The sequence below is a fragment of the Oryctolagus cuniculus genome, chromosome 6, assembly GCF_964237555.1.
Source record: "Oryctolagus cuniculus chromosome 6, mOryCun1.1, whole genome shotgun sequence".
NCBI lineage: Eukaryota > Metazoa > Chordata > Mammalia > Lagomorpha > Leporidae > Oryctolagus > Oryctolagus cuniculus.
In genome coordinates, this window is record NC_091437.1 from 19,080,239 (window position 1) to 19,093,002 (window position 12,764).

General features: G+C 38.3%; 1 protein-coding gene across 1 annotated transcript in view; it reads left to right on the forward strand.

Annotated features, from left to right (window-relative positions):
• CHSY3 (chondroitin sulfate synthase 3) overlaps positions 1-12,422 on the forward strand; it is a 273,848-nt gene extending 261,426 nt beyond the window's left edge. Inside the window, exon 3 of the mRNA XM_002710189.5 lies at positions 10,040-12,422. Coding sequence (XP_002710235.1) covers positions 10,040-11,602 — 1,563 coding nt within the window. The 3' untranslated portion in view covers positions 11,603-12,422. The remainder of the gene's footprint in view (positions 1-10,039) is intronic.
• Positions 12,423-12,764: the final 342 nt, after the last annotated feature.

The window sequence follows — 12,764 nt, forward strand, 5'->3', positions numbered from 1 at the left end:
AAGATCTCAAAATGACAATCCAGTTCCTTAGTTTCCAGATGATGATCTAAAGTTAAATGATGGCTACACTAATATAGTACAGTAGTTAGTTCTGCCATTTTTACTTAGAATTTGACTTGAACTTTTCGTCTTCCTTCCAAGGGGTTTTGTTCTTTAATGGAACATCCTGGATCAATTTCAGCTAGCACTCAGTAAGTGCATTTATCTATCCACGTATTGACATATTTATTTTTGAGAGGCAGAGATAGAGAGGGAGAGAGTTCCTGTTTGCTGGCTTACTGCACAGGTGCTGACTCTTGGATCCAGACCTCACTTCAAGTCTCCCACAGGTAGTAGGGACCCAAGTACTTGAGCCAGCACCTGTTGCCTCCTGAGGTGTGCATTAGCAGGAAGCTAGAATCCGGAGTGGAGCTGCGGCTCAAACCCAGGCACTGCGGTATGGGAAACGGGCATCTCAGGTGGCATCCTTACCACAAGGCGAGACACTGGGCCTGATTAATGCTTGGATGACCTAGCTCCTCAACTCCTTTTTCTTTCAGAACATTTTCTGGAATCATACTGTTAAACGTGTCTCCTGTTATATTATTTATTTTAGTTACTCTAGGTGTTTTTCCCTTCCTTGATTACAATATCTCTCTAATCCAGTATAACTCTTTATTTCATTTAATTTTTTTCTATCATTTCTTTCCCTTATTGATAGCCCCCCACAGTACTTGCTTTTCTCTTGATTTTATCTTCAAGTCTGTAATAATTTATTTTTTATTTCTTGGTCCTGTGGGCTGACATTCTATCTTACCATCTCATCTTGAGATCTTACATTTCTGCTTTGTTGCTTTTAATATAAAGACAAACAATTCTTGTGTGTTTAGTTTCTCACTGTTTTCCTCAGTGCCAAAGCTTCTCTTTGGGAGGGAGGAATTTTTAATCTGATCTTATTGCTTGCTTGTTTGTGTTGAGACTTTGTGTCTACTAGGCTGTTTCTCTTTTTTAGAAAAATGATTTATCTCCAAAAAATTGCTTTTTTCCCACACAGGCTTTATACCATGAGATTTCTTTTGGCGATGATGTTTCTAATAGTTCTGGGTTGGCTGATGTCCACAGCGAAAGGCATTTGTTTTCTGTACTGCCTCACATTAAACCTGCCCCAGGAAAATGCAGTTTAAGTGTTCAGTTCTTTCTTTAGCTCGCTCTATTCCACTTTGCTCAAACAAAATGTTGCCACCAGGGCCGGCTCTGTAGTATAGCAGGTAAAGCCTCCGCCTGCAGTGCCGGAATCCCATATGGGCGCCGGTTCAAGTCCCGGCTCCTCCACTTCCAATCCAGCTCTGGAAGCAGTGGAAGATAGCCCAAGTCCTTTGGCCCCTGCACCCACGTGGGAGACCCGGAAGAAGCTCCTGGCTCCTGGCTTCAGATCAGCACAGCTCTGGCTATTGTGGCATTTGGGAAGTGAACCAGAGAATGGTTAATTAGTTAATTAATTAATTTTTAAAATATTTTTAAAAAAGTGTTGCTGCAGCAGCCAGGCTCCCCTTGGGTCCATGTGCCCAGAGTTGTACACCTGGGCTATGTTTTTTGCCCTGGGTTTTCAGACAGGATGTTCTCCTGCTACTTTTCTGAGATCACCTGTCCTTGACATTGCAGTCTCCACGTGCCTACAGACGATCCCATTGGACCTCATCATCTTTGGGGAACCCTGCATGTATTTTGGTAACTGTGTGTTTTTCCAGTCTCTTCATTTTGAAACTCAGAGTTGGCTGTATTTTACTTTGAGTACTCCCTGTTGTTTTATAAATAGTCTTATTGAAGTGTAATTTACATCCACAAAATTCTTCAAAGTATACATTTTATTAATACCTAGTACATTCATATAGTTGTTTAATCATTACCACAGTCTGATTTTACAGAATTCTCAGTGCTCCGGAAGTTACTTGTGGCTTATTTCAGTCATCCCCTGTTGTGAGCGCCACTTGTCACGCAGCTCGACAAGGCTAATGCGATGTGTCGTAGCATGGGGAAGAGTCACGCAGAATCGTGATAGTCTTTTCAGTATAATTTATTATTCAATATGCAATACTACTCAATACATGTATTCAGTGCACACATCTAAAGGTCAGTACCTCTCAATATGTCATTAGCCCACAGATCATAACACACCTCTAGGAGTAAGGTAACTTCCAGAAATACCCAGCAATAGTAATAAGTATAATGCATACAAAGTGTAAAAGCATAACCAATCTAAACACTCATGGCTAAGGATGTAATACGAATGCTACGTTCTCAGGGTTCGTGTCACGGTCATGAAAAGTCAAAGTCCAAGGTCCAGAGTCCACAAAGTCTCCATTACCACTCGGAGCAGCGGATTTCAGAACAGTCACTTATAGGCAGGAGTCGTGGGGATAACTGGCAATCTGGGCAGTAGGCTCGAAATTCCAAGACTGATGGTGAGGTGAAGGGTTGGAGAGGTCACCTGATGAGAGGTCCAGTCTGGCTCCAATGTCAGCTCTGGCAGCGCTGGGACGTCCAGGCAAGGTGGGCTCCAGCAGAGTGGCGAGCAGAGCTTCAGTCAGTGAAGACTTGGGCAGAGTTTCCCTTGCACTGAGCCATGGTCCCCGAGGGGATACAGAGCAGTGGTGAGGCTTGCCTTTTTATCCCACTCTGGGGTCGGTGGGCAGTGAATGTGCCCAGCTGTGTCACCAGTCACGAGGTCATTTTTTGGGGTGTCACTAACCAGATGCTGGTGTTTGGGTGTGACCAGTGTTGTATTGGGGGTCTTCTGGGCGTGGCCAATTGTGGTGCAGTAGTGTGGGTGAAGTAATGCAGTAGCCAGCTGGTTGGCTGCTTCTTATGATGTAATGTCCCCCAGTCCTTATCAGGCCTCACCACCTGTGTCTGTTCTGACAGATGGTCTGGGCAGCTCCTGGTGCTTAGTGGCCTTAGCTTAAATAACTCCATTTTGGTTTTGCTTAGCTTAAGTGACTCCATTTTGGTTTTGCTTTTTCCTCTTTAATTTTGGGTTAGCGGTGCTCTGTAACTCTTTTGGGACTCCTGTGGGATTCCCCACAACCCCTTGCTGTCTTAAAAAGATCTTAATTTTTTTTCCATGTATATATCTATGATCATTCCAGAAATTGCCTGTGGTATGTCTTCATTGTTAATAAATCTCAGGAAATAATGAAAATTCAATATGGTAGAATGGTAAAATAATTTAAAATATAACTAACTTTTTTTTAGGAAATCAGTAAGTTTTACTTTTTTTTTAAGATTTATTTATTTATTTGGAAAGCAGAGTTGAAGAGAGAGAGAGAGAAAAAGAGAGATCTTCCATCTGCTTGTTCACTCCCTAGATGATCACAACAGCTAGGGCTGGGCAAGACCAAAGACAGGAGCCAGGAGCTTCATCCGGGTTTCACACATGGGTGGAGGGACTGAAACACTTGGGCCATTCTTCGCTGCTTTCCCCAAGCCATTCACAGGGGGCTGGATGGGAGGTGGAGCAACCGGCACAAGAACAGGCACCCATTAAGAATGGTATTACAAGTGGAGGCTTTACCTGCTACGCCACGACGTAGGCACCAACTATCTTGACATCTGTTCTTCCTTTGTCTGCTTTTTCACATGTATTTTTCCATAGCCTGTCAGACAGTTTCTTTGTCAGATGGTGAGATTATGGGTGATACATTTAAAGCATGACGGTCTGTTAGGACACATCATTATTAATACCTGATAAAGTTCTGTTACTGTGAAATTATTCTCAATTTCAGTGTAATTAATACTCCGGAAGTCTGAAGCAAACTGACAGTCCTCTAAATGAGAGAAAACCAAATTAAATTAGAGGTTCTGAGTTATTTCAAACTAGACCATATGGTATTAAAAGTAAACTTTACTCTTTTCCTTAGAACATTTGTTCTGTATTCAAAATGTATTACGGCAAGTAGGTAAAAACTGACAGTCACATTTGCTTAACTCCTAGTTGTAATCTCACTGCCGTTGGTAGATTCTTGGTTAAACAGCATAATCCCTATGAGTGCTGGTTTTCTGAAATTCCCACGATAATTTGTCTTTCTTGAAGTAAGCTAACTCTGTGTCATGTTACATACACTGAAGTGCTGATCCTATGTGGCCAGATTTGTGATACTGTTCTGAAGCGTTTCCAAACAGCCAAAGATAAAGGAATTTAACTGAAGGGTACAGCTCTCATTCCATAAAGGCTTTTAGCCAAAAGGAACAATCTCACAAGGAGATAGGCACAATTGAACTGTGTGTAACAGCTATGATTAACTGAGTGCTTTCTGTGCACTGGAAACAATGCTAAGCCCATTATATACGTTTTTGCACTTAATAACATTCTTAATGTGCATTGGTAGTTGACATTTTCCCCTTTGGTGGATAAAGAGACTGAGATTTAGACAGATAGCCTAAGAAATATGTTAGAAATTGCACAGCCAGTATTCGAATCCAAATCAGGGTGATTAAGGGTCTTAAACCATTTCTGTCTATAATGAATAGACTCAATATACATATTTATAGAAGTAGAAAATTTGTATTTGCTGTGTTATTCTTACTGGAAACTGTTATGTAAGTCAAGATTCATCATTAGTCTCCAAACCGTGGTACATATGAATGTACTACTTTTAATAATTTTTTCCACCAGTGTCCTTTCTCTGCTTTCCTATGAAGAATTATATTTGAAACATTAACATCACATAGACAGATTGGACTGAAATGATATGAGTTACTTACACATTTCAGAGTTAAGATATTCCTTGTTCTATAACAATATGTCTGCTTTACCACATTCTGCATCTTTAATCACTTCGGTGTCACTAAAAGGGACAGATAAGTCTGCAGTTTTAACAGGCTATCTCTGAGCAATGTTTCTTATTTATTTTAGCATATTCAATGTTCTTCAGCCATGATGTAAGAAAGAATAATTTCAGATAGCCAATGCTTTTTTTAGAGATAGTTTAATTAGTAGTCTAAATGCAGTCAAGCTTTTTATACCTTCCTGTATATAAGAAAAAAACTCATGGAAAATGAAGTATTGAGGCATTTCTAGGTTAAAAAATTAGTACTACACAAATGGAGATATTTGAGGCCACTGAAAATTACATATCTAATTTATTTAATGTTGATCACTGTTTCAAATTAATATTAGCATGTATTTTCAGAGAAAAAAATGTTGAATGCATACAAACTTCTAAACCTTGAATGAAGTTCAAAATCTTTCTTGAAATACACACCCATTATATTCTTTGATGTCCAATGGTGAGGATTTAAGAGTTTGCCTGGGGCTGGTGCTGTGGCATAGTAGGCTAAGCCTCTGCCTATGGTGCCAACATCCATATGAGCACCAGTTCATTTCCTGGCTGCTTCTCTTCTGAGCCAGCTCTCTGCTACGGCCTAGAAAAGAAATGGAAGGTGGCCAAGCTTGGGCCTCTGCATCCACGTGGGAGACCCAGAAGGAAGCCTCTGCCTCCTGGCTTCAGTTCTGACCACCTCTGATCATTGCAGCCATTTGGGGAGTGAACAGCGGATGGAAGACCTTTCTCTCTGTCTCTCCCTCTCTCTTTCTGTAACTCTACCTCTCAAATAAATAAATCAATAAATAAAATCTTTAAAAGAAAAAAGAGTTTGTCTGAGTATATAAAGAGAACCAGCTGAAATATTGAAGGTAAATAATCTACTACAGTATTAGTTCATCCCGTTTTAGGGATAAGTGCACACATTTCTGTACATACACATGAGAGAAACCTAATTCCTCATGCATATATATATATATATATACACACATATATATCTTTAAAATTCTTTTTTATAGTATAACAAACATATCTTAACAGTTTAATGAGTGTTCATAGATGAATGTACACATGTAACCACCAACTAGATAAACACATAGAATATATTACCAGGACTTCATAGCCATCTTCCTTGCTTTTTGGTTACTTTTTGAACAACTAAATTCCTAAATAATTAGGAATAAATTTAACCAAACAAGTGAAAGATCTCTATAATGAAAATTATCAAAAGCTGATGAAAGAAATCATCAAAGACACAAAAAAATGGTCAGGTAGTCCTTGCTCATAGACTGGAAGAATAAATATCACTAAAATGCCTATGCTACTCAAAGCAATCTACAGATTCAGTGCAATCCCTATCAGAATTACAATGACATTCTTTATAGAATTAGACCAAAAAATCCCAAAATTCATTTGTAATCAAAAAAGACCCAGAGTAGCCAAAGCTATCCTGAGCAAGAAAAATCAACCTGGAGGTATGACAGTATCTGACTGCAAAGCATGCTACAAAGCTGTAGCAATTAAAACAACATGGTACTGAAATAAAAACTGATACACTGATCAATGAAACAGAATAGAGAACCCACAAATAAATCCACAAACTGATTTTTGACAAAAATCATACATACAGTGGAGTAAGGATAATGTCTTCAATAAGTGGTGCTTACAAAACTGAATGTAAATATGTAGGAGATTGAAACTAGATCTATACCTCTTACCATACACCAAAATCAACTCAAGATGGATCAACAACCTAAATTTAAGACTTGAGACAATGAACTTGTTGGAAGAAAACACAGGGAAAATACTTCAAGACATTGGTGTATGGGACAACTTCTTGGTCAGAACCTGCAAAGCACAGGTAACAAAAGCAAAATTAAACAAATGGGACTGTATTAAACTCAGAAGCTTTTGCACACTAAAGGAAATTATCAGTAGAGTGAAGAGACATCAATAGAATGAGAAAAAAATACTTGCAAACAATGGATCCAGTAAAAAAAAAAAAAAAAAAAAAAAAGGAAAAAGGACCTCAATACACAGTTTCAAAAGAAGAAATACAGATGTCCAACAAATATATGAAAAAATGCTCAACATCACTCGCCATCAGGGAAATACAAATCAAAACCACAATGAGATATTCCTCACCCTTATCAGAATGGCTGAAGTCCAAAAGACAGCAAAAAAATGCTGGCATGGCTGTGGAGAGAGAGGAACACTTACACACTGTTGGTGGGAATGTAAATTAGTGCAGTTACTGTGGAAAAATGTGTGGAAATTTCTTAAAAGAACAGAATTGCCATATGATCCATCAATCCCTCTAGTGGGTATATACCCAAAAGACATGAACATGTTGTATCAAAGAGATAACTGTACCACAATGTTTATAGCAGCACTGTTAACAATAGTCAAAATTTGGAATTAACCAAGGTTTCCATCATCAGATAAATGGATCAAGAAGATGTGGTATGTATACACAGTGGAATATTCAGCTATAATAAAGAATGAAATTCCACCATTTGCAGCAAAATGGATGCCACTGGAGGACATCCTATTGAGTGAAATAAAACGGACACAGAAAAACAAAATACCACATGTTCTCCCTCCTATGTGGAAGCAAAAATTAAAAAAAAAAAAAGAATGAAATTCTCATGTGTATCAGTATTGTTGCAAATACTGTTTGTCAACCTTTGTTTTATATCTTTGTCAGGCCACTTGTTAAGAATATTATACTACTAAAATTTCAATCATCTTTGATTACTTCAAAATTTACCATATGTGGGTGAAATGGTCACTTTCCCATTCAGTTATTGTTTATAATTGTTGTATATACTCTCACTAAACTAGGGTCTTTTTACATTTTACTTGTTAAATTTCTAATTCAGTGAAGTATTAAACATTTTTACTGTAATGGATATTTAAAATGTTATGTCAAAAACTTAAAATAAAGGGAGATGGAAGGAGAGGGAGAGAGGGAATATCATTATATTCCTAAAATTGTACTTGTGAACTATATTGTGTATGAAAAAACTAATCAAAAATTTAAAGATGTATTTTTATCGAGATTATTTCACTTGTTTGTAAGATTTATTCATGTTGATGTAAATAGTAGTATTTATTTTAATTGCTACATTATTTTGCATTATATTAATATACTACATTTATACATCTGGTCTATTTTGACATGTATTTGGGTGACTTTCAGTTTGAGGGTATTAGATGTAATGCAACTATAGAAATTCTTTTTAAAAATAAAGATTTATTTATTTATTTTGAAACTTTTGTTTTTGTTTTTGTTTTTGTTTTTGTTTTGAAAAAGTTAGGGAAGGAGGGAGGGAGAGTGATAGAGAGCGAGCTTGTATCTGCCGGCTCACTCCCCAGATGGCCACAACAGCCAAGGTGGGCCAGGCCGAAGCCAAGAGCCAGGAGTTTCCTCCAGATCTCCCTTATGGATGTGAGGGCCCAAGCCCTAGGCCTTCTTCCACTGTTTTTTTCCCAGGCCCTTAGGGAACTGAATCGGAAGTAGAGCAGCTGGGTCTGAAACTGCTACCCATGTGGGGTGCTGATGTCATGGCCTCACCACTATGCCACAATGCCCTACTTAGAAATTCTTATATATGCTTTTAGGTGTATGTAATATGGCTTTTTAAAACATGTATCAGGGTAAAAAAACCGAGTCCCAGAGAATATGCATGTTCATTTTGGTTAAAAGTTTTATGTGGACGATGCATGGTATCATCAGCCTGTTTATTTTCAGCTCTTCTTGTGGGTCCATAGATGTGACCACATTGTGATTTTAAAAATGTATTACCTTGCTGATAAATGAGGTAGATACTGTTTTTACTCCTGTCTGAGTATCCAGATACCTTCTTTTGGGAAGTTTTTTTTTTTTTCTTTCTCCCATCTTTTCAGCTGGGTTTGTGCTTCTTCATTTACTGATTTGTGGAAGTCATTATATATTCTGGATATTAGTCTTTTTTTCTTAAGATCTTTATTTATTCTCATACTGTGTAGTTGGCCCTTTTCATCTCTATATGGTAATTTTATTGAAGAGTTCTTGATCTTAATGTAATGCAAGTCATCAAAGTTTTTAATTTAGCATCCCTGAGTCATGTTTTCACCTATCCTAAACTCATGCAGGTATTTTTATATGTTAACTTGGAGAAACTTATTCATTTTTAATATTTATATCAACAGTCTATCCTGGGGTGTAGGAGGTCAGCTTTTCCTTATTTTGTCCTAAATGAATATCTTAGTGAGCTGGCACTTGTTATCTAAAATACTATCGTTTCTCTATTCTCCAGAGTCAAATTTGTCACAAGTCAAGGGGGAAGTCATAAGTCATATGTAGGCTTGTGTATGGATGTTCTATTTTGGTCCTTTGTCCTTTGACTTATCCTTGCACCAATAGCATACGTTAGTGCCTTGGTGCTGGGTGTTGTACAGCAGGTTAAGCCAAAGCTTACAATGCCTGTGCATCCTCATGACCCAGCCCCAGCTGTTGTGTGTATTTGGCTCTCTCTCTCTGTCTCTCTCTCTTTCTCTTTCTCTCTCTCTCTTTCTCCCTGCCATTTAGATAAATAAATAATTATATTTTTAAAAATGCATAGCTGGAGGTTGGTGTGCAGTATTAGAGCCTATAAATTTGATATTTGTTTTCCTCATAATATGGCATCTTTAAAAGTTCACCAAATAAAAGCAGGAAGTAAAATGAGGGTTCCTATGATCTGGAGAAGATGGGATTTGAAGCAGGCTGGGGAGACTTTGGTCCAAGGATATAAAATTATAGTTTGAAGGAGGGAATAAGTTCAGGAAATCTATTGTACAACATGGCAACTATAGTAAGAATATATTGTATTCTTGAAAAGTAGTAACAGTGGAGTTGTTAAGTGACCTTACCAACAATATGATAACCATATAAGGTAGTGAATGTGTAAATTAGCTAGAGTTCATCATCGCAAGTATGTATGTGTGTGTATATTATATACACATGTATGTATATATACATGTATGCATATATGTGTGTATGTGTATATATATACTTCACACACTGTGTTGAAAACATGCATTCCATTTTATCTGCAATTTAAAAAGTATTAAAACTTTTCATTTCTCCTTAATACAAATTTTACAAACCAATTTTATCAAGAAATGCCAAATAATCACTTTTTAATTTAAAAGCTTCATTTCTGGATTTTTTTTTTCAACTAGTCTAACATCCTCATTTTCTTTTTTGTTTCCAGATGCAACAACTATTCCATGAAAATTACGAACACAACCGAAAGGGTTACATCCAAGACCTCCACAATAGCAAAATCCATGCAGCCATAACCCTTCACCCCAACAAAAGACCTGCATACCAGTACCGGCTGCACAATTACATGCTCAGCCGCAAAATTTCCGAGCTCCGGCATCGCACCCTCCAACTCCACCGGGAGAGTGCTCTGATGAGCAAGCTGAGTAACAGCGAACTCAGCAAGGAGGACCAGCAGCTGGGAGCCATGCCTTCCTTCAACCACTTCCAGCCTCGGGAGAGAGAGGAAGTGATCGAGTGGGAGTTCCTGACGGGGAAGCTCCTCTACTCAGCGGCCGAGACGCAGCCTCCGCGCCAGAGCATCAGCAGCATTCTCAGGACAGCCCTGGACGACACTGTCCTCCAGGTGATGGAGATGATCAACGAGAACGCCAAGAGTAGAGGACGGCTCATTGACTTCAAGGAAATTCAGTACGGCTACCGCAGGGTCGACCCCATGCACGGAGTGGAATACATCCTGGACCTGCTCCTGTTATACAAGAGACACAAGGGGAGAAAGCTGACCGTGCCGGTGAGGCGGCACGCCTACCTCCAGCAGTTGTTCAGCAAGCCCTTCTTCCGAGAAATGGAAGAACTGGATGTCAACAGTCTCGTGGAGAGCATCAACAGTGACACTCAGTCGTTCTCCTTCATATCTAACTCTTTGAAGATACTATCTTCTTTTCAAGGTGCCAAAGAGATGGGAGGGCGCAGTGAGAAGAAAATACACATCCTCGTTCCGCTCATCGGAAGGTATGACATTTTCAGGAGATTCATGGAGAACTTTGAAAATACGTGTCTTATCCCAAAGCAGAACGTGAAGCTGGTCGTCATCCTCTTCAGTAGAGACTCTGGCCAAGAGTCCAGCAGTCATGTTGAGCTGATAAACGAGTATCAGAACAAGTACCCCAAAGCAGAGATGACCCTCATTCCTATGCAGGGAGCGTTTTCCAGGGGCCTGGGTCTTGAGATGGCTTCTTCCCAGTTTGACAATGACACTTTGCTGCTATTCTGTGACGTGGACTTGGTCTTCAGGGGAGACTTTCTCCAGCGATGCAGAGACAATACAATTCAGGGACAACAGGTGTACTACCCCATCATCTTTAGCCAGTATGACCCAAAAGTAGCCAATGGAGGAAATCCTCCTGCTGATGATGACTTTGTTTTCTCAAAAAAGACAGGATTTTGGAGAGACTATGGCTATGGAATCACCTGTATCTACAAAAGTGATCTTCTGGGTGCCGGTGGATTTGATACCTCAATACAAGGCTGGGGACTGGAAGATGTAGATCTCTATAATAAAGTTATTCTATCTGGCTTGAGGCCCTTCAGAAGTCAAGAAGTAGGAGTGGTGCATATTTTCCATCCAGTTCATTGTGATCCTAACTTGGACCCTAAGCAATATAAAATGTGCTTAGGATCCAAGGCAAGTACTTTTGCCTCAACCATGCAACTGGCTGAACTCTGGTTAGAAAAACATTTGGGTGTCAGGTACAATCGAACTCTCTCCTGACAGTCCAGGCAACACATATTGCCTTTTTAAAGGGGAGTTTACCTCATTGTTGGTTGTTGTTATTTTAATTTTATTATTGTTATTATTTTTATTGTTATAATTTTATTTTGTCGTCATGGTCTTAAACTACTCTTGGTTGTTTTCCAAAGGGTGTTTGTTGACCTGAAGCAAGAAGAGTCTACAGTTCACTGATATTCCAGATTTCTACTGAAGTCAATATGTGTATTACTTTTATATATCTTTATTTGAAATTGAGTTAAATCATGGCAATCAAATGACTTTTGAAGCTCATTCATCATGAGAGACAGCTTAGAAGAGTGTTCTCTTGGGGCTTACAGATGCAATATCGACTTTTATTTTGTTTGTCAAAGTCAATGTGATACAAATATTTACTGGTGAAAGGTACCACAAAAGTGCTTTATGCTTCCTATGGGGAAGGGACTCTGTGACATAAACTTGAGTTTTGTAATTTATACAAGGACTTAAATATATAGACAATAATTTTCTTCATCTTTAGAATTTTTAAAGTAAATGAACACCTATGATTGTATGTTTATTTTTTAAAAAAATGTTTTAAAAATTGAGGAGTTTTGTTCTACAACCAACCGGTACTGGCTACCCTGGTCTTATGATAATTATGAGCTCCTCACAGGTGTCTGCTATAAATGCGAATGAACTTTATTTTCTCAAGGAAATATGATTTAATTAAATATTCATGTACATTTTAGAAGCTTTATGAAACAATGTCCTTCATTTGCTGGCAAGAAGATAAAATATGACAGAACCTGTTTATTTATAATAAAACACAGGTATAACAGTATCCTTTTTCAAAAACACTGAAAAAGTTTTGTTGTTTTCTTTTGGTCATGTTTGATGCACTTCTTAATGGCTGTATTCACCAGAACATGTCTGCAGCAGAGACTGGAAAATTTCACAAGGGATTACAAAAATGTGGATTTATTATTATGCTTTAAAACACAGCCTCCATAAGTAATTAAAGTGAGCAGTTCTTTATTGAATAATTTACATTCTGGAAGAAGCGTTCCTCCTCTATCTTTTCAGCTTTCAGGTTAAGCTGACCCAAGAGAAGTTCAAAAACTGCCTTTAGTAGTTCAGAAACTGCCTTTAATATAGATTGATAGGTATTCTGAAGATACAACTA